Source organism: Camelus dromedarius, chromosome 24, assembly GCF_036321535.1.
Source record: "Camelus dromedarius isolate mCamDro1 chromosome 24, mCamDro1.pat, whole genome shotgun sequence".
Taxonomy (NCBI): Eukaryota; Metazoa; Chordata; class Mammalia; order Artiodactyla; family Camelidae; genus Camelus; species Camelus dromedarius.
In genome coordinates, this window is record NC_087459.1 from 18,719,769 (window position 1) to 18,747,005 (window position 27,237).

At 36.4% G+C, this 27,237-nt stretch overlaps 1 protein-coding gene across 2 annotated transcripts in view; it reads left to right on the forward strand.

Annotated features, from left to right (window-relative positions):
- Window positions 1-425: 425 nt before the first annotated feature.
- Window positions 426-27,237, forward strand: part of RBBP6 (RB binding protein 6, ubiquitin ligase) — a 31,338-nt gene continuing 4,526 nt past the window's right edge. Inside the window, exons 1-16 of one of the 2 annotated variants that reach the window (XM_010986933.3) lie at window positions 426-1,689; window positions 6,239-6,338; window positions 8,539-8,575; window positions 13,004-13,048; window positions 15,120-15,208; window positions 15,330-15,426; window positions 15,810-15,949; window positions 18,668-18,840; window positions 20,068-20,171; window positions 20,296-20,633; window positions 22,259-22,355; window positions 22,467-22,545; window positions 22,660-22,714; window positions 24,021-24,089; window positions 25,921-26,283; window positions 26,573-26,674. In XM_010986933.3, the coding sequence (XP_010985235.2) occupies window positions 1,524-1,689; window positions 6,239-6,338; window positions 8,539-8,575; window positions 13,004-13,048; window positions 15,120-15,208; window positions 15,330-15,426; window positions 15,810-15,949; window positions 18,668-18,840; window positions 20,068-20,171; window positions 20,296-20,633; window positions 22,259-22,355; window positions 22,467-22,545; window positions 22,660-22,714; window positions 24,021-24,089; window positions 25,921-26,283; window positions 26,573-26,674 (2,054 nt within the window). In that variant the 5' untranslated portion in view covers window positions 426-1,523. The remainder of the gene's footprint in view (window positions 1,690-6,238; window positions 6,339-8,538; window positions 8,576-13,003; window positions 13,049-15,119; window positions 15,209-15,329; window positions 15,427-15,809; window positions 15,950-18,667; window positions 18,841-20,067; window positions 20,172-20,295; window positions 20,634-22,258; window positions 22,356-22,466; window positions 22,546-22,659; window positions 22,715-24,020; window positions 24,090-25,920; window positions 26,284-26,572; window positions 26,675-27,237) is intronic. The other variant, XM_031433033.2, reaches the window with a different exon arrangement.

Here is a 27,237-nt window from a genome sequence, read left to right on the forward strand (position 1 = left end):
CTGAATTTCTCCCTAGTATGAGTTTTAGGTAGTCAGTCTGCTGCGAGGGGAAGCTAGGGAGTGTTTGCATAGCAACCATAATGTTAACTTAAACTGGGTAGCTTGGGGGAGTTGATGAGGCTTGATGGGGGTGGTGGGGAAGGGGGAGTAGCCGGCCGCCCCTCCGCGGTGGAAACCAGCTTAGCAGCAGCTGAAATCTGAACTCCCCTCCGGAACCCTGTGAGCCGGTCCTCTTCGCAGCCTCCCCCCTCCCGCCCTTTGAGCCGGATGGTTTCTTCCGTTCTCCCGGCTGGTTCAGGTTCCGCGCTCAGGAGTCACAAAGCGCGGGGTCACGTGGGCGGGCCGGTGCGCTTTGTGACGCCACGGGCCCCGCCCCTCGGCCCGCCTATCGACTCACGCCAGCCCCGCCCCGCGCGCGCCGCCCGTGCAATCCCTGCTTAAGAGACCCCGGAGTGGGGCGCTTGCCCGAAGCCAGGCCGCGTCCGCCATAGTGCCTGGCTTGGAGGTGTCGCCGGCGCCTGGTGAGGGCCCGAGAGCGGCAGGGGGGCGAGACAAAAAGGGAGCCGGCGGAGCCCTCGCCGTTGCCCGGCGGTTTCCGGGCCTAATCTCGCGGTACCGGGCCGGAAGGCGACGGGAGCGAAAGGCGAGAGAAGCGCGGAGCACTCGGCGAGAGGAAGCGTCAGGGAGCCTCGGCGGCGTCGCCAGGGTCCGCCGAAGCCCCCCCGGCCGTGGGCTGGGGCCCGGGGTGGTGAGGAAGCGCTGCGAGGCCTAGCCGAGGCCTAGTACCGGCTTTGTGTCTGAGGCGGCGTTGGCGGCGGCGGCGGCGGCGGGGGGGAGGCGGAGCCGGAGCCGGGGGCGGCCTGCGGGAAGGCCTCTCCTCCGCCGACCGCGCGTTTCGGCCTAGGCCGCGGGGCCGCTCGGGGCCTCCGGGGAGCAGGCGCCAGGGGTCTGTGTGTGGTGGGGGCCTGGGCCTGGGCCTGGGGAAGCCGACGCCGGTCGTCCGGAAGCCGGGAGGAGGCGAGAGGCCGCTCGTGGACTCCGGGCCTAGGCCCTCTCCCCTCAACCTTCTCCCGGGGCCTGGGTCACCCCCATCCACGGAGAGAGAGACCATCCGGGAGGTGCGGCCGCGCTATGGACCCCTGACCCCGCGGGGTCATTCGGACTCTAACGTGTGGACTGACCGCTACTGACTGCACCGCCTGCCCCCGTCGCCTGCCGGCCCTTATTATGAGCGAGGGGGACCCAGCCGGGTGACATTGTGCCCGTTGGCGGATTCTCGCTTGCCCCCTTCCCGGTCCTCGTCCGCCTCCTCCCACATGAAGCGATTCTGAATTTCCGGGGGGGTTCTGGATTATTGTTTTTACGAACCCCTGCTTGTGGTTGGGGGGTTATTTAATCTGAGGCCTTAGGGTCCTGTCTCTGAGTGTTCTGTGTGTGTACATATTTTGCTCTTAAGTTTATAAATATACATATATTGAGAGTGTCCACGTCTCCTCGCTGAACCTTAGGAATCCTTTGGCACCATGTCCTGTGTGCATTATAAGTTTTCCTCTAAACTCAACTATGATACCGTCACCTTTGATGGGCTCCACATCTCCCTCTGCGACTTAAAGAAGCAGATTATGGGGAGAGAGAAGCTGAAAGCTGCCGACTGCGACCTGCAGATCACCAACGCGCAGACGAAAGAAGGTAAGAGACGTCTGGGCTCCACATCCTTGCTGGTTGAAGATAGATGCTGGTGGTGAGGTGCCTGGCAGGAGACTAACCGCCATCACGTCTCTTGTGGGACTGCCCGTTCTAACACTTTTCGTACGACTTTCATTGATAGCCAAGTGTTGCAGCTGTCGACCTTCGAGTTTTAACTGACTTACTTGATTTCTGCGTACTTGGATCATCCGGAACAGGCTAATCCCAAATCGTGGAACTTTGATTATTCCTCCCCACTGTTTTTTAAAATGAACATTTTGGTGGCATAGGGTCGCGGTGTCATCTAGGTTCTTTGGGTGCTTGCACTGGAGCATCTTCTAACCTATTTTTCATCAGGAGAAGAGGAGAGCATAAGCAAGACTTCTTATTTCTTAAAGCAGCGCTAGAGAGACTTCTCTAACTTTCTATCCTAACAGCGTTTGGTGGTTTAATGACAAATTTTATGTGCTTTTCTCCTTCCTTTCATTAGTTAGCCCCTAGTTTTAATTTTGGAGTTGCCTGGTTTGTGGAGAGAGATGAGATCCTCACTTTCTTGTTTTTGAGGATTTAATCCAGCCAGTCTTTAAATGTTGGAATTGGTATGTTTTGAATTTTGGTATGTTCTGATGTGATCACTTTTGTGTGTAAATTCCAGAATTAGTAATACAGTAAGTAAGTAGTTGAACTTTTCATCACATTACTTTTAAAGTTTAGCAATTTCATAAATATCGGAAGTACAGATTTTTCTTTTTTAACATAGTAATTGCTAGACTTTACATGATTATGTTGATACCAGGATACTGGAAAATAGTAGGCTGCTACCATATGAGTATAAATAAGCCACTTTTTAAGTTTGCTTTTTTTCTTACTTTATTTAGTTAGTTAGTTAGTTAGTTAGTTAGTTAGTTAGTTTCCCCTCTTTTTTGAAGCATTTTATATAATAAGAATTTAACAAAGATATGAGAACTTGACAAAATGGCCTTTACAGTTCTGACTTTGAACTTGTTTTGGTTTCTTTTTCTCGGTACTGTAATGCTGATGTGTAATTTTTAGTAGGTCAGTCTTTTGAGTTTTATTGATGGGATGAGAAGAAAAGTGAAGTTCTAATTAGTGTATTTTATTGATCACTAAATTTGGCTTAAGGTGTGACTTGGGTTCTTTTAGTTGAAATTGAAGGGGGGTCCCCCACTTCTGGTGTATAGTTTTGTAGATAGAATAAATCTTGTTATGTACAAGAGCTGTTTTCTGTTTACATCCAGACATAAGTGTAGTTCTATTATGTTAAGAAACAGCGCTACCCGTGCCTATCACGATTCAGAAATAATAAGGAAGAACTTTATTTGCTCACATAACACGTGAAAGAATATTCTTTACTTACCCCCTTTTTTCAATGTATCATAACAAAGGGACACTTCATGTAAGGCTTTGGTAATTGTAATTTTGTGTAGCATCCCTCTGCTTGAGAGGAAGTATTGTTGGTGATCGTGAACATTTGAGAGAAACAGCTTTTTAAAATATTATTCAAGAAAATACCTTAAAGGAAATATTCTTTCCTTGAGGAACATTATAGTCACACTTAACAGAAGAGAAGGTAGGCCATCTTGATATGTTATTGTTAATTAATGAATGAGAGGAAGGAAAATACAAGTGAAATTGGAGATAATTAAAGCAATTTAAACTGTCATATACCATGTAAGTTTCATATTTTACTAGAGAATAACATGATTTACTCATTTAGGGCTAGACTTTGTCTTTTCCACCTAATAATTGATTACAACTTTGTTAGACTGGAGTAAATTATGGTTGATGGAATTCTTGTCCACTCTGAATTTTGTGATATGTTATTTTTCTCCTAAGCCAGGAAATTATGTGATACATTACTATGCAGACGCTGAAAGCAGAGAAGTGCTTTGCCCAGCAGCATATTTTTTATTTTTGAACTGTTATTATTGGAGGAAACTTTGCTATTATTCTTGGTTAAGAAAAAATTCTTACCTCATAAGATCCTCAAATTAGGAGAGAAAAAGATACCTAGTCACTTAAAGAGTTTTATGGGAAATAGTATCCAGTGTCAGAAGGCAGCTGATTAAGAATGTCACTTGGTTTCAGCACCATCCAGTGAATTAAAGAGGACAGAATAAATATTTATAGCTTCATAGTTAGGAGATTGCCTAGGAAAGAATGCCATACTGGATCACTTAAGTTTGTTTGAATTTATATTTAAATTACCTAATCTATCACGTTTCTATAAAACATTCCTTGCAATTTTAGAAATTTGTCCATGTTTAGGACTCTCTTATCTTGATTAGACAAAAATGCTTGGATCAGAATTTCATGTTTTAGATTTGAGAATCTTGCTTTATTTCTAGGCTCTATTTCAGAATGAATCGCAAATTATCTTTTTATATGGTTGTCCTGTATAAACTAGTTTTCCTACTTTTCTGCTTATTTGCAATCCCTTCTCCTCCCCAGCCCCCCCCCCCCAAAGGAAAAACAAACCAGCAAAACAACTTTTATTCTGAACTTAGTGTGAAAGATTGGGAAGCTGAGGATGAAGTATTTTCAAAATACTGTTTCTCCATTTCTTAAATTAATCTTGTTTTATATTTCATCCATGGTCTTCATGTTTTTGGATCAAAAATGACACTGTTGGACCCTTCAAAAGGGTCTTTTGAAGTTAGTAGGCTACTTACTAAGGAGGTATTTTAAGACTAGGAAATCATCAATGTAATTCAGTTACTTAAAAGGTCAATTAGAGAACATCTGGCGTCAGGGGACCAGACTTTAAGCTTGACACACTACTGTGCTGATCAGATGAGTAAGTTGTCTTAGAAAGTGATCCGTGAACACATTCACTACTTGTTCCCACAGTGAACTCTTTTGACTTAGAGACTTAACTGTCAGGTGTTTGACACCAAGTTTTGTTTCTAGAATTTTTTAAAGATCTCTCGTCTCCCCTGCTCCTAATTTTTCTTACTCAGAGCTTGCTTGGCATTTGGGATTATCATGAACTATCCAATAGATAATGATGATTGTCTTATGATGATTGTATTACGTTGGTATGTCTGAATCCAGGAAATTGCATCACTCTAATTGGATACTTGTAAAGATATAGCCTACTACTTAAAATATACTGAAGAGTCCTTTCCTGAACAGTTTAGTTTATAATAGGAAATACTAATAGTATGATTAAAAATAATAGAGCTGATATATATATATATGTATATATGTATATAAAAGCTTAAGTAACTTAAGTAAACTCAGTTAAGAGTGATCCCTAATACCTGATTGTGTGATTAAGGGGGATGGGTACATTTTTATATCTATCTCCCTGTAGTGGATTATTTTTGTTTTTTGTAGTTTTATGAGTTCCTTTCTTGGCAATTTTTTTTTAACACCATAGTAGAAGTCATTGATCCAGTTTCTTTTTTAATTTCATTCTTTCAGAAGAAGTATTGCAAATAATAGACTGAAGAATAGGAAGATCCTTCTTTCCTCTGTCTTCTCAGAAAGTGACATCTCTTCATCCTGTTGCCTAAGCCAGGAACCCCGAAATTCATGCCAGATTCCCTTTTTCCTTCATTCCCCACTCCCACCCCAAACCATCTGAAAGCCTTATCTGTTTCTCTGTCACATTCCAGAACATCGTTTATTCTGTTCTTACCTGAACTACAGTGCAGTTAACCTTATTAGTCACCCTGTTTCTATTCTTGTTCCCTTGCAGGTTCATTCTCCACTTAGATACCAGAGTCATCCTTTTTGTTTTGAATGTAGATTAGATTGTCATCATTTTTGTTTAAAATCCTTCAATGACTTCCTATTGTAGTCAGAAACAAAATATAAATATATATATATGTGTATATATATATAAATTTTTACCTTTCTACTTGTATTTTCAAGTCATTCTTTTATTTTCATCAGCTGTTCTGGCCTTTTTGGGTAATTTTTTCACATGCTTTTCTATCTGAAACACTCTTTGTCCAGCTTTTTGGCACATCTGGCTAGCTTCTTAAGTCTTCTAGTGTCAAATGTCACTTCCTCAGGGGGCCTTCCTTGAATCAACATTCTATCCAAAGTTGCATCTCACTTTTAGTTCTTTATTACAAAACCTTTCTGTATTTGAAATGTGTCATAATTGAATTTTTTTTATCTGTCCCGCTATGTTTAGGGCCTCAGGGAAGGAAAGTTTTTTCATTCCAAATAACAACTTTCTCTCATACATAGTTCAGATGTTCAGCTTTACTGGCTAAATAAACTAGAGAATGACTTAGTCTTACTGAGATTTGGGGTTCCACAAAAGTAGAGGTGCCAGAACCAAAAACCTGCTGGCACTATTTGGTGTCCTTTGAAGAGAAAGAAGTCATTTATGGCTTTGGATATTTGTTCTGACAATATCAGTAATCTAGATGCAAGGAACATGTAGTTATTAATGCTCCTTTATATTTAAGATCATTTCCCATAAAATTTATGTTTGAAGTTTTCTAATTCTTGAAACCTATGATTTACCCAAATCCCCAAGAAGAAATTCAACTCTATATCTTTTTATTTACAGAATATACTGATGATAATGCTCTAATTCCTAAGAATTCATCTGTAATTGTTAGAAGAATTCCTATTGGAGGTGTTAAATCTACAAGCAAGACATATGTTATGTAAGTATCAAATCCCATGTCTAAGTTCTCAAGATAAACTTTTTGTTTTGTGAGAAGGAACAGTATATTTTAGAACTGAACCCATTGCTTTATCCTAATAAGTATATTTTCTTAACCTTTAAAATAATGAGGATGGGTTTGTTTTTTCCTGATTTCTTCCCGCAGTTAACCTGTAGTTAGGAGTAAAAGCTATTAGAAAGACGTTTTTCTCTATGTAGGTAATGTTTACAAAGATGAGAAAATGATGTTCAAATTAGTGAGTAAATATTTCTGTCCCCTTCTTTGGTTTTGATTTGCCTGCACACTTTTTTTCACTACCATTTTTCCACTAAAATGTATGTTAAGTGTCTTAAGAGAGCTGTCCTAAATGTTGTCAGCATCAAGAGTGTTCAATAATGCTAACATTTGCTCCTCATCAGTAAATGGAGCTTTTGTTGGGAAGCTGTAGTGTTCACAGGATTTATGAGCACAGACACTGGAATCAGGTTTAGGTTTGACTCCATTTACTGCTTCACACCAGTTGTATTACTTTGGGTAAGTTACCTAAAGTCTGTACCTCATATTCTTTAAAATAAAAGATGATACAGATATTTAACTCAAGGGAGTTGTAGGAATTAAATAGTGCCTGGCACATGGTAAATGCCCTTTATTGGAGTAAGAACATAGCACTAACTTAGGAGTAGTCTAGAGCTTAAGATAGTCACTAAAGGGGCAGGATTTAAACTTTTATCTAACTTTCTCTGCTTTCTTGCAATATAAATGATGATAACAGAATTATAATACGTGAAAAGGGTAGCAGCTCAGGCTATTTAAAGGGTAGTGATTTTTACTTAGAGGTTAAGGAGACTTACTTTAAATTCTGGCAAATTCTGCTTTTGGTCAGTAAAAAATACTGGAATTTGCCAGTCCTGAGAAATGGAATGTGTTCTTGGAATTGAGGTAAAATAAAGTCATTTCCTAGAGCTTTATCTCATGTGGGCAAGTTTTCATTCTAAGAATATTCACTTTAGTTTAGTGCAGTTATGTTCCATATCTTAACATTTGGAGATTCTTTTGTTTAATATCTTTTGTATAGTAATAACTTAAAAAGCTGAATCCCTTTTTTCTCCCTGTAAATACCAAGTGAACTATGTGCCTTAAAAGTGCTTTTTAAAAAATAACAAACATTCAGTTTTAGTAGATTTTTTGATATTCAGAGACTTTTGGGGAGAGAATTGTTTAAAGTACATGGGAAAATAGTTGCTTCTTACAGAATTGCATGTTTATTCACTACATATATGATTTTTTTTAATGTATTTGCCCCATAAAATGCTTTTGAGTTTGTTGAGCAAATACTGGTAAATGAAAATTTCATTTTTATCTCAGGACTTGCAAATCATGCACTAACTTAGAAACTACTTTCATATGCTATCTAACATTTCTCTGTAGCCAGGATAGCATAAACTTAAAACTAAAACTAAGCCTTTAAAGGCTATATTTTAGCAACTCAACCGTTGTCCCCTTTCCTGTGTGAACTTTTAAAGGAATTACTTCTTGAGCTTATTTGTGTATGTGCTTCTGAAAATCAGTTTGTTCAATTCTCCATAACCATTTGACTCTAACTTATTCTTTTAACTTAAATACTCTGTGAGACTGTGCTGGATTTTTCTGTAAGTTAGAATTCTTATTTACTCTTTGGTCATTGTCTTGAGACTTTAAAATTAAACTGCCAACCTGTCTTCATGGATTTGAAATTTAGTTTTTGGACCACAGCAGTTTCTCAGATCGAAATTACAAAATGTTAACATTGGTCTTGCTTTAAGGAAATTTTGTTGTATGAAAATTCACATCTGTACCTATTTAAAAACTGGGGAATAATATAATTGTTCAGTCTATTAAGAAATGACCACAAAATTTCTTAAATAACAAAATCCTCATACTGCCTTTCAGAAAACATGTATTATAAGTGGCAAGATACATACCTATTCTAGAATTCCCCAGTATGGATTTTTTTTTTAAACCAGTAATGCATTTTAAACTGTTCAGATAGTAAAGAGTGGTCAAGGTGGTGTATTTGTTACTTTGGAAATCGGCTGTTTTTAAATCATTGTGCCAAGGAAAAATTACGTTCCTAAAAATGTGTGATCAGAGAAGTGTTTTTAGCCCAAAAATTCATTAAAAGTTACAGATAACTAATGCTATGTTTCTTTTTGTTTTTTAGAAGTCGAACTGAACCAGTGATGGGAACTTCAAAAGCAGTATGTAAAAACACAATCTCACACTTTTTCTACACATTGTTTTTACCTTTATAATGTAGCAGTGAAGTAAATCATTTTAGATCTTAATATCCAACTGATCATAGTTCATATTGTAAATAAAATGTATTTTGATGACAGCTCAGTTGAATATGGATATATGTGGCATAATTTGCACACTTTATTTTGTAGAAATGGGTAATTTGTGCCTGAAAAGCACTGTTTCATATTAAATATGATAGCATTCTCCCTGTATGACGCTGTGTTGTACAGTTAATGTATGATCCTCTCTAGATCATGTAGGTTTTACACTAATGAACATGGTGACATGTTCTACATCTGTCTGTCTATAGTTAGTATTTTGTATGTATGTACAGGCTGTTGTGTGCTTTTTGTTTCTTGCAATAAAAAAATGTTTGGAGTGTATATTTTGCCATTTTCACGTTGTATCACTTAGTTTTTTTGGTTTTTGTTTTTTTTTTTTTTTTCTGCCTGACTGATGGCTTTGAAAAATGCATTAGCAACATCCAAAGCTTATATTTAAAGTTTGATGCTTTCTCCAGGTTGAGACACATCATAGAAAAGAGATTTCCAGAGACCATTGATGCAGCTTTTATTTGGTTTTGCTTTATTTGGCAATTTTGAGCTCCTATTCTTTGTTTATATCTGTATTACAAAGGAAACCTGAAATTGGGCCCCCTACAAGTATATCAGTGTCTCGTCGATGATTTTGATGATTTTATACAGTTGAATGCATCATTCTCAAATTTTAATAGCAGTCTTCCACTTCTAGTCTGCTCAGTTGTCCCAATTAAAATATTTCCCCCTTTCTCATAAGCTATTAAAATGCTGCATTAATTGTAAGCTGTCTAAAAGCTGTAGCTTATCAAAGGTAACTCCCCTTAACCAGGGTAATATCTTAATTTTTATTATCGTGGATTACCCTTAAGTATGACACCATTTTGACTTTGAGCTTTTAAGTAAAAGGCAGCAGCATTCCTAAGTTTTGGGGTGAAACATTGTTTCAGAACAGAGGTCTGGAGTAATTGGGTTCTGTAAACTTGATGGTTCTCTAAACATTTGACTACTCAGGCTTGATTTGTACACAATACAAGATGTTTGAAATCTTCACTTAGAATTTAAGGGTATTGCTTGCTGTTTCACTTTATCCTTTTTAAATACTACTGATCTTTAATTGTATATCAGGCATTTCACTAACCTGGGATCATTGGATCTTAAACATGATAACATAGAATATCTGAACTTTGGACTTGTTCTCTAAAGTATATGGCCTTTAGTTCTCATGGAACTAAATATAGTACTTCAAAAATCAAAACTTAGTGTTGGGGGATTTTTTTTTTTCCCTCCTTGGGGTATATGGGTTTTTTTCTTTTCCTTTTTCTTTTTTTTAAGCATGATGCTGTAAAAAGTGTCCAAAAGTTTGTTTTGCTGGTAATTGGTTTAAACTGATTTTTATGTATCCAAATGCTAGCACAAATTAGATTGACTATCCTGGTGACTGTCGTAGTTAATGTAACACATTTTGTATAAAGTACATTTTATATAGTATTTAAATTAATTCAGATGAAGTTTTATTTCTTGAAAAGAATTATTTCCTTTTTGTTTATTAGCATGTGTATAAACACAGATCACATGTTCATAAATAAAGTTAACATTCTATTAGCCTTGTGTGTTCCCTGGCATGTCTGTATTACACTTATAAGAAGCAGTATATTTTATGCTTATTTTAGGTTTCTCTTTTCTTTCTTCTTTTTTTAAAATATAACTTTAAAAATGGCTTTAATTTTTAGGTAGAATTATTTAAAGTGGAGACATTAGATAACTTAATAGCCCCGTCATTTATTTGCTTGGGGTACTTTTGCTGACATTTAGGATTTGAAAGAATAAATTCATAAAGCATAATTAGTACCCATCTTAGGAGACTTGTGTGTGTTATACACACAAAGCCAATTATGACAGAATCGCTAAACCAGATTTTTAAATTCTGATTACTAAAATAAATTATTTACATTTTTGGTAACTTTTAAGTCAGCTCTAATCAAGGATGGCTGTTTCTGTCTATATTCTACGGCTTTGTCGTTTATAGTCATCCTTTCATGTTGGTACTCCAAAGCTGTAGGTTCTTCTTGCTAACTAAACATCTGAATTACATTTTGTAAGACCTTTTAATTTCAAGCACATGTATAGTTGGCATAAATTTTTAGATTCTTGCTCCCAGAAGCAAGACCACAAATTAGATGTAAGGAGGTGGGTTGATCTTAATGATGTCTATAGTGTACATTGATCAGTTTTTTGGAAACTACTTTTTTTAAATAGGTTTTTTTTAATCTGAAAGTTACTATATCAGTGTATAGTACATATAAATTCATAGTCATTTTTAAACTGCTCCTTGTCGGCATTTTACACCTCTCTCTTAATACCTTGCTGTATGTAGAAAACAGTTGGATGGCTTTCTAAATTTGTGGTAAATTTGACTTCCTTGTGCATTACAAAGTATTGAAGTGCTATGGTGATTATTTGGTGGAAAAAGTGATTTAGATGCTGTTGAATATCTGAAACCACTTTTAACTAAATAAATACACAATAACTAATAACAAGTTGGCAGAAAGCTAAAAGATAGGGTAGAAAAACCCCAGCATGATGACAAGACAGCTATATCTTAGGAGTGGGAAGAAAGAAGAATATTAGTTTTTTAGTTCCAGCAGTAAAACAGGATAATGTAACTGATTGCTTTCTTTCTAAGGAATTAATTAGTATGCATATTCTAGATAGTAGTGGGCTATTTTTAAAGGCTCTTAGTTTGTTTCATTGGTTAGAAACATAGTGTAGATGATGATTGACAGCAATTTGTTCATTTCTTGTTACTTAAAATTCAGATAATTCCTAGTTTTGATGTAAAATGTTACCCTCTTCAAAATAGATTGAATAGATCAGAATTTATTCTGGCTAAAAATAGGCTATTTATGTTTTTTGTTGTTTTTTTTTTTCCAACTTCTCCCTAGTTCTTTAAGGAAAGAACACTTCAAAGCTGAACTAGAGTGAGAACCCACTGGTGGATTATATGGTTAGGATTGTAGGATTAGTGCTTATGGACCCTATAGTCTCTTAATGTGGAGCTAAGAACCTTTTGTTTAAAATCCCAATAATAATATCTAGCAAACTAACTGTTAAAACTCTTAAGATATTTATGAGATATATTTTAAATTTAGCCAGCATTTTAATTTCCATTTATTGAAATCCTGTGGTGGGCATTGTGCTAAGAACTTCATGTTGAAACTGGTTTCATTTCTATTTGGGGCTCTTAAGTCATGCTGCTCTTATTTTTAATACTCTTATACTCTTAGTTCCCTGGACTACTTGGAAAAATACATGATGAAGACTCACTTTTTTCCTTTGATCCAGACATCTTGTTACATTCTCTCCATTTTAAAGAAGAATTCTGACCAATAATACATGAGAAATTTACAACATGTTGAATAAGCAACCCTCTTACTACATTGGAAGCTAATGTTTTCATTTGGGTACACTTGTAGGGAAATCATTAGAGGTACATGCTAAAGGTGTGTGTGTATACATATGCACACACACATAAACAGTTTTTTAAAAACTGATATTAACATCTCGAGGACAAATAATGAAGAATTTTTAAAAGTTACATTTGAAAATACCTTGTTTTGAAGCCCTCTTATATCCAGGTTTAATGCTTGCTCTGTTTGATTAAAGTAATTTTCTTTACTCTGCATATTAAAGTCCATCCTGTAACTGCTCTGTTAGACCTTGTCCCAGGGTACCTTTTGTTTCCCTTTATCTGGCCTAACACCTTTGCCCTGATAAAAGCTGCGATTTCTTTGGCCAGAAGTTATTGTTACTTGTATGGGAGAATAAACAAACTTATTCAGACTGAGCAGTACATATTTAAAAAGAGGAAAAAAGTAGCAATTACTTGGGAGTTGTTTTATTAAAGCAATTACCTGAGCCTTTAAAGAGCTGCTTGTTTTTTACAATGTTGTATAATGGCATTACAGGAAGTTAAATTTTATACTCTTCTCGTGTACATTGTCTTGAGCACTATCAAATTTAGAGACCATTGATAGACATGAGTCTCTTACTTAGAATTTTTCACCGCTCTGAACAGCTTTCCTATGTGACATACATACCTTTTTTTAAACCCTGTTTTTTCATTGTAATTGAGTCCCCCTCAACGATCAAGCCTTTGCTTACCGTATGTGAGATGTGTGGAAAGGATAAGTGGGGTGAACTACATTTCAGCTTTAAAACAAGATAACATTCTTTAGAAAATTTCTAATAAAATGCCCAGTATTTGAACATAAGTGGCAGTGGGGACTAAATGATCACTTTCAGATGTTTTCAGTGTGGAACTTGAATGTGTGTTTAATTTTTTGTGAACAGATTGATGACTCTTCTGCGTCTATTTCTCTGGCCCAGCTTACAAAGGTATATATACATATATATATTCTTGAAAATATAAATCTTTTTCTAACATATCTTTTTTAATGTGGAACAATTGTTTTAAAAGGGGTTGGGGGAGGAGATATTTGGCAAAAACATTGTACATATTATTACTATCCTGTAAAGAGTAGTTGCTGTTTTGAAAAGATAGGGGGAGTATTTTGTCAGCCTCACCATAATGTTGGAGTGTTGTTCATCTTCAAGACAGAAGAAACACATGAAGCTACACTTGCTTTTTTCCCTCATACATTTTGTTTAATTATACATTGGAAACTAACAAATTTCTGGAGGAATTCCCTGGTTTTGGCTGTAAATTATGTGGACTTTCTTTAAGCAGCCAAAATAGAAACTTTCCTTTACATGGACGATTGCGTGGTTATTTCTTGAATATTTGAATTGATCCCATGAAGGTCAACATTTTAAATGTGATGCAATTGTTTCTTTATGCTATAGACTTGTAGTCTGTCTGCATTAGAAAAAGTTTTAAACAACCTAATTTGTTTGAACACAGACTACGTGAATTGTGTAAATGTATAAAGTTGTTTGCAGGAATATACCAATGTGTATGTTTGGCAGAGGGGCAAGTTGTTACCTCCTGAAATCATTGTATATGCCATGTTTTTGCGATAAGATTGCTTGCAATTTTCTGCTCAACAATGTGTACCTTTTGTCTGGGAAAGCACTAGTGATGGATTACTTTTTAGAACAATAGACTTCGTTTGCAAATCGAGCCTTAAAAGAAGAGAGGCAGATATTACAGAATAGGCATATTTTTGAGGGCCAAGAAGGAAGTTTTCTAGTTTTCCAAAAATGCTTTTTCCCCTGCTGTCAGAAATGTAAAACTAAATTTAGCAACCAAGGTTAATGAGTAGATGGTTTTTCCATTAGTGCTGTCCCTGTCTTGTCCTTGGCTTTGTTACAGGTTTTGTTCTTATCCCTAGAATGTAACCCCACAAATGTCCTAGTAACAAATAGAGCTTTTTAAGCTCCTGTTGTGGGAAAACTAAACATTAAAGTTGATGATTCTAAAACATAAAGTGGGCTAAAGCCAATCTATAATTTTTTAATGCAAAGTGGTTTAGCATAGAGTTAACATCTTTAGCAGTTTGTAGTTCATTGTTTTAATTCTTATGTACTGTAAGGAACATATTTGAGTTTTTGGTCTATTCCTACGATTGTTTTTTTGTGGGAAGCAACTGGGGAGCTTTGGAGGTTTGGGGGATTTTTTTTTTTTTTAAGTATTTGTAAGTTAATGTTTGGGTTCAAACAAATTAGTTGTTCAACATCTGTAATCCAGTTTTCTGTAAATGTTGCTGTTCTAAGCTCTGTTAATGTTAAGCATTCTTTGTATATACAATTACAATAAAATGTTAAAACTGGTTGCTTGTTTTGTGGATGAATGTAAAGACAAAACCCAGTGAATGGCTGATATGAGTGCTAGATGCTTGAAGATTCAAGTTATTAGGACTCACTCCCTTAGACCCTGCTTATATCTAGACTGTTGTATGTACTACTTTAAAAGTGAAATTCATAAATCTTTGAGAGCTGGATTTAAAATTTGTTCACTGCGTGTGCTTTGCACTTAATTTGAAATTCGACACCACTATCTAAAGAGCCTTCTGACTTTTGTATCTGCTGTGTAATATGTTCAGTTGTTCTACCTCCAACCCTGCCTCCAGGTTATATGCTTGACATTTGATGCTTAATGCTGTGACACTTGGATTATTTTAAGGTTTAAAAACATCAAGTGTTTCTCTCCTAACTTAATTTCAATTTTTAACTCTTAGAAAAGTAGTATGCAAATCTAAATGTAAGGTACAAACAGGGTCTAAGGTTTGAGTGCCCCCCCAGAAAGACTTTTCTTCAGCCCTGTAGACACCCAAACGTCATGTAATGACCTAAGGAACTTCCAGTGCCTCCTCTAAGTTATACCTGTAAATAACTGTTTTTATGCAAGAGTAGATACTGCTCTTTACAGGATGAGTGGTGTTGTCTTTGGCTGTGTGGTCTTAAATGTGTTTCTAATGTGTGTGTCAAATAATTACCTGTTAAACAGACTGCCAATCTGGCTGAAGCCAATGCTTCTGAAGAAGATAAAATTAAAGCAATGATGTCGCAATCTGGCCATGAATACGACCCAGTCAAGTAAGTTCATAAATACTTTACGTATATATGATAGGTACTTTGGGGTGGGTCATTTGCCCCCCCCAAACCAAAAGCATGTTTTCAAATCTTTGTGTACATGTAATGTTTTTTTCCATTGCAGTTACATGAAGAAACCTCTAGGTCCACCACCTCCATCTTACACGTGTTTCCGTTGTGGTAAACCTGGCCATTATATTAAGAATTGCCCAACGAATGGGGTAAGTTCCAAGTAGAAAGTTACGATATACCTATTTTTCTTACAAGTTTTTCTTAGCCATATTATTTTTCTTGGTAAATACTGCTTTCTCTATTACAATGGCAAGTGAGCACAGCCTTTAGAGCCAAATTGCCAGGCTTTGAATGTTGACACTGCCACTTAATAGCTGAGTGAGCAAGTTACTTGGTTTCTCCAAGCCTGTTATTTCTTCTCTGTGAAATGGAGATAATAGTACTTACCTCACATGGCTGTTGAGAGGATTAAATGAGATGATAGATGTAAAGCTCTACAAATTACGTAAGTAGTTAGTAAGCACTGCGTGTTAGCTAATATTAAATAAAGACAACTGCTTTTTCTCTTCCTCTCTCCTTCCCATCCTTATAGGATAAGAACTTTGAATCTGGTCCTAGGATTAAAAAGAGCACTGGAATTCCCAGAAGTTTTATGATGGAAGTGAAAGATCCTAACATGAAAGGTGCAATGCTTACAAACACTGGAAAATACGCGATACCAACTATAGACGCGTAAGTGTTCAAATTCGGTGTGGTCTATGGAGACTGCAGTCAGTCCAGGGTACAGTGTTTTATTTAACCTTAGGCTTGTCAGTTGGCTACTTGGATTCCTCATGAACCTGTATACCAAGACTGTTAGTCTTCACATGTTACATTTCTGTGTTAAGAATGAAAGGCTGCAGTCTGCTCCATTTAAAGCAAATTTAAAATGGATTTGGGGGTTTTTGTTGCCAGTGAGTGCCACTTCCCTTGTGGTCTTCTTATTTTTCTTTTTCTGTCATCCCCTGCTTTCTTTCTCATTCACATACATACTCCAACATAATCTTACATGCTTTTTGCATTAAGTGAACAAGACAAATATCTTAAGCTTTTTGAGAAACAAGAGGCTTAAGAATAAAAATTCTTCACAATGTCAAGGCAAATTTAAGTGCCAGGATTAAAAAAACTACTGAAGTATCTTGAATAAGTTTGCATATACTGTGTGTCTTAAGATTCTGAAATATGATTTATTTTATAAACCATTAGTTCAGATCAACTCCAGCTCTATAAGCTATACCTTAGTGCTTACTCTTAATGTGTTTTCAGATTTTATTTTGTGAGCCAATTTTTAATGAAGTGGATAGACATGAAAACCTAGTGGCATAGTTCAACTAGATAACTTTCCATTTTATCTGCTTTTCTTAATACATTTAATTACCATTTTGATAACAGTTGCAAACTCACACAGTATGCAACATAATATTAAATGTTCCTTTGGACTACAGTTCTCTAACTTTGTGGTGCATAAAAGAATCTCTTGCAAAAGTGTGTTAAGTGTTCTGGGTGCCCTGCCCACCCCTCCCCCCCACCATCTCAGGGATTATAATATGACAGGACTCTGATTCTGCATTTTTAACAAGTCCTCCAGGAGATTATAGGGTTAGGGGGTCCTCGGGACATAAACTGAGAGACATCAATTTAGAGAATAGATACCCGTGTTCTCAGTGACAAAATGTATGTTAAGAACAGCTTCATGCTCTGTTGTCAAAATGTAGGGAGCAGGTAAGGACGATGAAAATGGCTGTGCTATAGAATGATACTGAAAAAAGATTGTGTTTTTGAGTAGGTCCTTCAATAAATACGTTGTTTTAGTTCACAGATAAGAATTAATGTTTTCCTAAACTCCCAACCCTGCTCACTTTCCCAGCTTCACCCCCATCTATTTTTTATCAGTCCACCATCATGTGTTTTGTGGTTCATCATAGAGCAGTCTGTTGTTATGTTGTTTCTAGTTCAGACATTTCATACATGCTTGCAAACAACTTTAGGTTGAAATTGATGACTTTGACAGCCACAGTTTAAGAGCAGACTGCTTCATCTTAATATAATAATGTATAGATGTAAAAGTGTTTAAATAAAAATTTGTGTTGGAAAAATTAACATCACCTGTGAACCCTTACTAATAATTAACATCATTGCTTTTGAATACTAAAATACAAAAGCCCTTTTGTGCCAGACACACAGCAAGTATTGGGGAAAATGGGAACCCAAATATTTTAAATGAAACTTTCACCCTCTCCACTAACACCACTGATAAGCAACTCAGACTCTTCTTCTGTTTCTTTTTCTATCCTCTGTTCTCCTCTTTTTTTTTTTTTTTTTTTTTTTTTCTTTTTTTTTCTCTCTTTTGGGCAGTGGGAGACTCCTCTTTCACAAATTGGGAACAGTGGGGCATAAGCAAATTGATACTTATTTCTGGAATCGTGGTGATGTCTATGGAGCAACTGCAACACAAATAACACACCTAAGGTACCCTGCTCTGTCCAGATGAGATTCTTTCATTTGCAGCATTGAGATGAACACACTCTGTTCCTAAATGAAGTAGAAAGGATTTCTGTAGGAATTCCTGTGTTTTGCAGATGTGCCTGACTACAGAGAAGATGGGGGTGTTGGAAGCAGTGGTGATAAGTCTGAGAATAGCACATTTTGTTTTTTATTTTTATATTTAACACCCAACATTTCTGCAGAATACATTTCTTCAAAAAAAAAAAGGACCCCAAATGTGTAAGGTGTTAATTTATATTTTTAATGCATATTCTAATTATTTGTCTTTAATATTTCTTAATTGACTGTAAATAGATTAATCTCTCTTTTAAAATGTTAAATATGAGTAGACCATTGGCTTTGAAGTCTAATTCTGGCTCCCAGCTATTGGTGTGATAGTGACGTATTGCCCTTGAATTATCCCCTTTAATTATGTAATGTTTGTGTCAGTTTTAATTTCCCATGTTGTGTCATTCACACTAGTACCTTCACAGATTTTGGGGACTTAGACTATGGAGGAGAAATTTTTTTCCCCCAAGAACATGGTAGGCTAGAGAAGATTGTGATTAGGGTGTTGTCATAGCTTAAGTTTCAAACCCTGTCTCTGTCATTTAAGTAACTTTGTGGCACTGAAGGTGTCGCTTTATCTCTCTGGCTCTTAGTTCTTGGAGTTACAAATTCTAAGATTCTTTTAGCCATTTTTTTTAACCTTTTTTTTTTCTTTTTCTTTTTTGTTATACTTGTTTAGGATTTTGTTCAAGGGAGGATGTTCATAACTGCTCCCTATTTTGGAAGGCACTACACTTGTGTAAACTAATTTGGCATCGTACTGAATTATAAGTTCCCATTATGGTATAGTAGAACATATAAACATCTTAGAAATACTTTGCCTTAACAGTGTTAAAACACTAAAACCTTCTTTTACAGAGAAGCATATGCAATTGGGAAGAAAGAAAAACCACCTTTTTTACCAGAGGAACCATCATCTTCTTCAGAAGAAGATGATCCTATCCCAGATGAACTGTTGTGTCTCATCTGCAAAGATATTATGACTGATGCTGTTGTCATTCCCTGCTGTGGAAACAGTTACTGTGATGAATGTAAGAAACATACGTATTTTATTAGAGTATGTGTGTTTCCTTGGAAAGGCTCTTAGCAGTACTGTGTATTTTAATAATGAAATATGAATTACTGGTAAGTGATAAGTTCATCAATGAGCATTTATAGCAAGAACTCCGTTGTTGTTACTACTTTCTTTTTTAAACAACAGCCTCTTTGTCCTTTTACATATTAGAATTGACTGCCTCCTTTACCTTCAGCAGGGTAATATGACTGAGGTTTTGTAAAATGTGGGATTTTTGTTTCCTATATGTTTTAAATGGTATACAAAATTTAAAAGCCATTTGGTCCTTAGATATTCCAGATATATTTTTAAGTGATACCCAAATCCCTTTCCAAGACTGTGAAAAATAGGTTATTCTGAAATTCCTAAGTGTGATTGAGAACTGCTCTCTGTAAACATATTACCCAGAATTTGCCATGGAGTTACTTGTGACTTTTTTCTCTAGTTACTTGTATTAGTACTTGAGGTTTTTTTCTGCCACTTATCTTAAGTCTGTCCCTTCTTAACCAGATGAAAATGGTGTCCTCTGAAAATTCCATTGCTCAGTCCTGCTCTGGTCTTTTTCATTTCTAAAAGATAGTTTTCAAATAGAAATCTTTGTTTTGGGACCTCTTCAGTGAAGACCAAAGTCAAGAAGAGGTCACTTATGACTTGTTTCAGAGTGTGTCTTGGATTTAACAAACAACTAATTACTGGATTTTTTTTTTTTAACTACACTGGAGCATAATCAGTGCATCTGTAATTTAGTGTGTTTTCTTACCTGCTGTGCTGTAGATGTTTCTAATTTCCTTGCCTGAATAATGCTTCTGTTATTTATAATGCTCTTTTCTAGTAATGCCTCTCTTAAAAACCCTGTGTTGGCCATATAAAGTTTTTGTCTCTTTCTAGACAATCTCTATTTCTATTTTTTTCCCTATAATCCAGTTACTAGCTAAACAAGGAGAATAGTATTTGGGAAAGAGCATCTTTTCTCAATTTAAATGCTTAAATTATATCCATGCCTTCTGTGTTTAAGGTAGAGAGAAGTTAGAGTGGAGGAGTGCGAATCAGCAAGAAATTATCAGTTTCTGAATCTAAGTGTAGAAATTAGTGATGTGTGCTTGGAAAACAGTGCTGTAACTGAACACATGTAAGCTTTTTAACTCTTTCCCTAAAAACTGAGTCCCTACTATGCTTTTCTTAATATTTAAAATCTTATACATAGGTATAAGAACAGCACTATTGGAATCAGATGAACATACATGTCCAACGTGTCATCAAAATGATGTCTCTCCAGATGCTTTAATCGCCAATAAGTTCTTAAGACAGGTAGCTAATGTATTTGTATCCCTTTTTATGAAAAAAAAATTTTTTTAATCTTTTAATTGATTTAACTGTACTTGAATAAATACTACATTACATTTTTCTGCATTTTTATGTTTGGTGTTTGTAGGCTGTTAATAACTTCAAAAATGAAACCGGTTATACGAAAAGACTAAGAAAACAGTTACCCCCACCCCCACCCCCAATACCACCTCCAAGACCACTCATTCAGCGGAACCTACAACCTTTGATGAGATCTCCAATATCAAGACAACAAGATCCTCTGATGATTCCAGTGACGTCTTCTTCAACTCACCCGGCTCCCTCTATATCCTCATTGACTTCTAATCAGTCTTCTTTGGCCCCTCCTGTGCCTGGAAATCCATCTTCTGCCCCAGCCCCTGTACCCGACATAACTGCAACAGTCTCCATATCAGTCCACTCAGAAAAGTCAGATGGGCCTTTCCGGTAAGTCTGTGTACAGTTCTCCCCGTTAGGAAACAGGCGAGATCAGGGCTGTAGTTCTTAGTGTCTGCCGCTTCAGCTGTTGTCGTAGTGGCCTGTACTACGTAGCGTGCTTGCAGAACCACTCTGCTCTGCAAGGTGGGTGACTTAGGAGAAGTGACGTAGTCTTCCTGGAGGAGCAGGCAAATGAAGGAGATTAATGTGCAAATGATTAAGCATCCCAAGGTCAAAAACTATACAAATCGCCATCAACCCCTGTTACATGTTGAATCACATCACATAACAGCTCTGCAGTTCACAGGAGGGAGAATTCAGTTCTGGTTACAATGATGGAATTAGGAAACAAAGCAGTGGGTTTGGGCAGGACTAAGAACAATTTAGATAGGCAGAGAGGAGGGGATGAACACTGGTAGAGGCAGACAGGTCAGAAATAATCATTGTTTTGGAGCATGATTACGTAGAAGAGTTGTGAAAACTCAGTAAAATCCCCACTCCTGAAATGAAAGGGACCTTTGACTGTATAGTCCAGTGGCTCATAAATTCTTAAAAAATCAACTGGCTTTTGAAAAATAGTGCCAGGAGTCGGTTCCAGAGGCAGAATCTTCAGGAGTAGACCTTTACAAGAAACCCCACTGACGTGCTTCAGCCTTCTGTTTGATTCGTAGTCGGAACAGGTCCCACAAAGGTTGCTGAGTTACCTAAGACTGATTTAGTGGTCGAGCTGGAAGTAGAGTTTACTCTTAATCTCTTTTTTTGTCTGTTTTCTGGGGTTTTTTTGTTTCACAACTTCTTTTCTTTTTCTTTTTTTTTTAAGCTTTCCTAGTTTTAAAGCTGAACCAGTTTCTATCATATGTATCACAGACAGTACTTTTTAAGGAGGTTCCTTCACTTACACATGAGGAATTCTTCAGAAGTCCAGTCCTCTCTCACTTTTCTCAGATGTTTCCATTGTCCTTGCTTTAACTCATTTTAATGCAGGTTTGCTGGATAAACAGAGTTAGTAACAGCAGGATGTGATTTTTACTTTTTTTCTTTGATAATTCTTACTCAGTACATGCGAAAGGAAACCTTATAGTCCTTTTATCAGAGGTTATACATTCCTGAAACAAGAATATTTGTGCAATGTAGACATTTTCTTCAGATCTGTTGTTTTTTCTAACTTTGCAGGTATTATAGAGGCCTCTTAAATATGACTCAATCTTTGTAGCATGGAATTTTGTTTTTTCCAAAAAATAGGGAAAATGTTGTCATTGACTGCCTGTATATTTTTTTCCAGCTTTATGGAGAAATAATTGACATATATCACTGTATACATTTAAGGCACACAGCATGATGGTGTGAATTACATATATTCTGAAATAATTACCACAGTAGGTTCAGCGAACATCCATCTTCTTACATAAATACAATAAAAAGGAAAAAAATTTTTTTTCTCTTGTGATGAGAAATCTTAATGTCTGTGCTCTCCTACCCGCTTTCTCGAATACCATAGCGCAGCGTTGGCTGCCGTCGTCCTGTGGTACATTACTTCCCGAGGCCTTACATATCTTACGTAGTTGGAAGCTTGTGCCTTTGGTCCTCCGTTTCTGACAACATGTTCATGTACTGTAAATTACATTACTTTCCAGGGATTCTGATAATAAAATACTGCCAGCGGCAGCGCTTGCATCAGAACATTCAAAGGGGGCCTCTTCAATCGCAATCACTGCTCTTATGGAAGAGAAGGTAGGCTTTACTGGCTTTTAAACTAAGGGATTTTTTTTTTATTGCAGTAGAGTTGTTTGTTTGTTTGTATGTTTGTTTTTAACTATTCCCTTTTTGTGCTTTTTCCTAAAGGGTTATCAGGTGCCTGTACTTGGAACCCCATCTTTGCTTGGACAGTCATTATTGCATGGACAATTGATCCCCACAACTGGTGAGTAAAATCATTTTGGTTTGAACTTTGTTGTCCTTAAAAAAAATAATATTAACTTTATTTAACATGTACTTTTATATTTACTTACTGTTTTTGTTTATTTTTGTTTCCAAGGTCCAGTAAGAATAAACACTGCTCGTCCTGGTGGTGGTCGACCAGGTTGGGAACAGTGAGTATATGTTTGAAATAATCTTAAGATGCTTGCTTTCTAGCTAGATAATGGAAATACAATCAAGCAGTGTGTTGCTGAGTGTCTTTTTATTGTGAACTCTTCTATATGCCGTGTTAACATGGTTTTTATGTAAAATGTCACAAATTCAAGACTATATGAGGAATTATTTTCTAAAAGAATGATGAGTAATTCTTTTCTAAAATAATAAAATATAAACTCTTATAAATTCTTTTTACTTTTATGACTTAACAAATGGTGATCTTGTCAGGATCTCAGTTAAGAAACAGATAAGAATTACTTGAAAGAATATTCTAAATACTGAATCAGTTATTATCCTAGTAGATTAAAGTTTTTCCTGTCTTTAATTTGGATTTTCATAATTTGATTTGAGTAAATAAACATGTACTAAGGTTAAAGGCTACCAAACACAAAATTTCTCATTTTGAATAGCTTTGTTAATGAAATTTGATTGCGTATTAAAATCTACAGGGTATGGGAGACCCTGCTTTCTGAAAAATCCTCAGTGTTAGCCTTACTTGCTGCAAGTAATAAATCCTTCCTTCTCCTGAAAAAAAAAAAAAAAATCTATAGGGTATGATTTTTCTGCCCTGAAGTACTGAGAACTTTGATTTTCTATAGGATATTCTGTGCATTAAAAATCAGATATATTTATTGTTTTTATACAATTATTTCTGTTTACATAACCCATATTAATATTATATAAACTGGCTTATATTCTAAAACTTGAATCTTTTTGTAAGATAAACCAAACTTCTTGCAGAAAAGTATGTTAATTGAGAGACTAGCAGAATATATCAGTAGAAGGAAGACAGGATTTGGAAACAGACCTGGGTTTGAATCCCAGATCCTGCATTTACTGGCCAAATGACAGTGTCTGTGTGACTTTACTTCTCAGCCTCCATTGCCTCACCTGTAGAGTTGAAATGGTGCTACTTACCTCACATGTCAACGCCCCACGTAATACCCATCAGATAAAAGGGCTCTCTTCCTTTTCTATAACAATAAGTTCACAGAGTAACTTACAGAATGCTAATTAAAATATAACATTACATAAAATATATATTGAGGTTTAATTATTGTTTATAATACATTAATAAGAAAAATATTTAATTTTAAGTAAATGTAATGCTTGCTCGTATCTCCTCTGTCTGGAACGAGTTTAAGAATCAGGATCAGGGGGTAAGGGAAAGTTTTCAGAATAGTTTTAGAATAGGTATCCTAAAGTCTACACACAGAAAGTTCTTGGATTATACTCAAGCCTTCTTTATCCTTTTTCACACAGTTCCAACAAGCTTGGATATCTGGTTTCTCCACCACAGCAAATTAGAAGAGGGGAGAGGAGCTGCTACAGGTAGGCTCGCTAAAAATCTTGAAAAACAGTAATTTGATGATACACTGAAAAATACAACACAAATTCAAGCACAGCAGTGGCAGACGGAATGGATTCATTTGTTTTACACTTACCTCACTGAAGTCTTAAGTAGTTGCCCTTAAGAGACTTAGGAAAGAAGAGATTACATTTAGTATTTTAAATGATGATTTTTTTATATGAAAACTAATATATGTGTGTATATGTATGACTAGGACTTTATGTTGTACACCAGAAATTGACACATTGTAACTGACTATACTTTAATTAAAAAAAAAAAGATTAGGGGGAGGGTGTAGCTCAAGTGGTAGAGCAGCATGCTTAGCATGCACGAGGTCCTGAGTTCAATCCCCAGCACCTCCTCCAAGAATAAATAAATAAATTAATTTCCTCCCTCGCCACCCAGAAAACCCAAAATACAATAAATAAATGAAAATAAATTTTTTAAAAATTAAAAATTTTTTTAAAAAACTAGTGAATGATATGTATAGAGAATTTCAAATAAATAAATTAATGATGATTTTTTTTTTAAGGCTACATTTTTAATACTCCTTCCCAAGGATTATTTTCTCCCTGTCAGCACACAGCAGAATATTGGCTTACATTTACTCTGTTGAGCGTAGAAGGAAGTCATAAAAGCCCAGACAATATTTAAGGTGTCTATTTAAGATGAATATCAACCAGCTCAGCTCCCAATTAAAAACAATTGGGTTTCTCTCTCTCCTAGACTCAGTTGTCCCAATCTTCTCCCACTTTCTCTTCCAAGAGAAGAGATAAGGGGGTTGATAGAGGCCCTTGCCCTGGACAGGCACAAGCAGTGTTAATCTAAGAAGTAAGCCATACAGGTCTAGGTCATACTTAAAGTATCTTCTGGTGCTTCAAGGAGAATTGCTAAGCTTATGAAAGATAGCTACTATTTCATTGTTAGACCACATATTTATTAAGAAGATAATATTTACTAATTCAGACTTTCTGAAAAGAGGCTTAAAATCCAAACCCCTGCTGCTGTTGCTACATACCAGTTACTTATAATTTAAAGTTACTTATAGTATAAATATACTATAAATTAGAAATAAGACCGCTCTTTTAAAGAAACCACCGTTTCTCTGATGAGGCAAAATTCAGAAACTTTGGCCAGCACTATTATTTTTACCTAACCCTTTGAGAGAAAACAGATTTTCAGTTGTTAATTACAAACATTAAACTTATACTTATTCTACTTTGAAGGATCTTATTTCCTCAGAAAGATTATAGGAAGTGGTTTTTCTTCATTTAAACTCTTGGTCTTGGAAGGCATTTGAGGGAGAACTCGGTCACAGAGAATTAACCTGTCTGTCCTTCAAATGACAGATTCGGAAGTAACAAGAGATCATTGTGGAGTGATAATCTGAATGTCACAAAAGAACTTTGGAGGGAGGGTCTAGCTCTAGTGGTAGAGTGCATGCCTAGCATGCAGGAGGTCCTGGGTTCAGTACCTCCATTAAATAAATAAGTTAAATAAACCTATCCCTGCCCCCCGACCAAAGGAATTAAAAAAAGAGAGAGAACTTTTAAATATAGTATCTCCATATAGACAAGGCCCTGTGAACTTGTATCATCTCAGCCCCTAACTGGCCTTAAAAGTTACTTTCATGTATAAATGATGTTAACTTTTTTATGCATAAATGATATTGGTGTCCCTATGCTTATTTGAATAGTTAATTCTTTTCCATTGTTTGGAAGCTTTAAAATAATTATGGATAGAAAAGATAAGCTTACTTGTCTCTGATGCTTTTAGTTTGAGGGAATAATATTTTGGAATTTATTTTTCTAGAAGTATAAACCGTGGACGACACCACAGCGAAAGATCCCAGAGAACTCAAGGCCCATCACTACCAGCAACTCCAGTTTTTGTACCTGTCCCGCCCCCTCCCTTGTATCCTCCTCCTCCCCATACACTTCCTCTCCCTCCAGGTGTTCCTCCACCACAGTTTTCTCCTCAGTTTCCTCCTGGCCAGCCACCACCTGCTGGGTATAGTGTTCCCCCTCCAGGGTTTCCTCCAGCTCCAGCCAATTTATCAGCACCTTGGGTATCATCGGGAGTGCAGACAGCTCATTCAAATACCATCCCAACCACACAAGCACCACCTTTGTCCAGGGAAGAATTCTATAGAGAGCAGCGGCGGCTGAAAGAAGAGTAAGTGTTTTAATTTGAAATGATTATACACTTTCATTTTCTGATGTAACATTAACTAGGTATCTTTGGAAACATTTTTCAGTGTTTCCAGTTAGTAGAAGAAAAATCACCTGAAAATTAAACCAAAGCCATGCAAGCAACTCCCTCAGGGATTCCTAGTTATTTGTAGTTGTAAAGTGGAAAACTGATGGCAACTTCATTCATTTCATTCATGATCTAATTACATTTGTCTTGTTAGTTTTCTTAAATGGTTTTTGTTAACTTTCACTCTTTAACTTTATTTTACTAGGGAAAAGAAAAAGTCCAAGCTAGATGAGTTTACAAATGATTTTGCTAAGGAATTGATGGAATACAAAAAGATTCAAAAGGAGCGTAGGCGCTCATTTTCCAGGTTAGTGTTTTGCAAGCCTTCACAACAGAATTACAAATGGGACTTTGAATATCCAGGGATTAGCTATGGATATAAATAACATCACACTTATGGAATTTTTCTGATTCGGTCTAGGTTTATAGAAATGGAAATGTAGCTTATTTCCCAATATCTGTTTTTTGAAATAATGTCTCACTGTAAATTCTATTGTGTAGAAGTAGCAGTTACGGGGATTAAATTGCCCTTGTCCCTTGAAGTTATTTATAGTGTGAAATAATTGGGAAATGTTTGTGAAAGGAAAGAAATAGGGGACTAGCCAAAGATTACATTTCTGAGGACCCTTTTACTTAAGGCTACAGCTTCTTGCTGGAACATTAACCTGTGTCATCGTGAAGTAACAGTAGAAGACAAATTGCTTTATTGATAGAAAAATTGAATTACAAAAATTCCCTGGAAGTTTGTTTAAGAGACTTATTTTTTTTTAAAAAGCTTATGCTTGAAATGTGGTTCCTTTTAAAGCTAGATTATTGGTCAATATAGGACAGAAAAACTACTCCTACTTAAATAATCAGATAGGAAGTAAA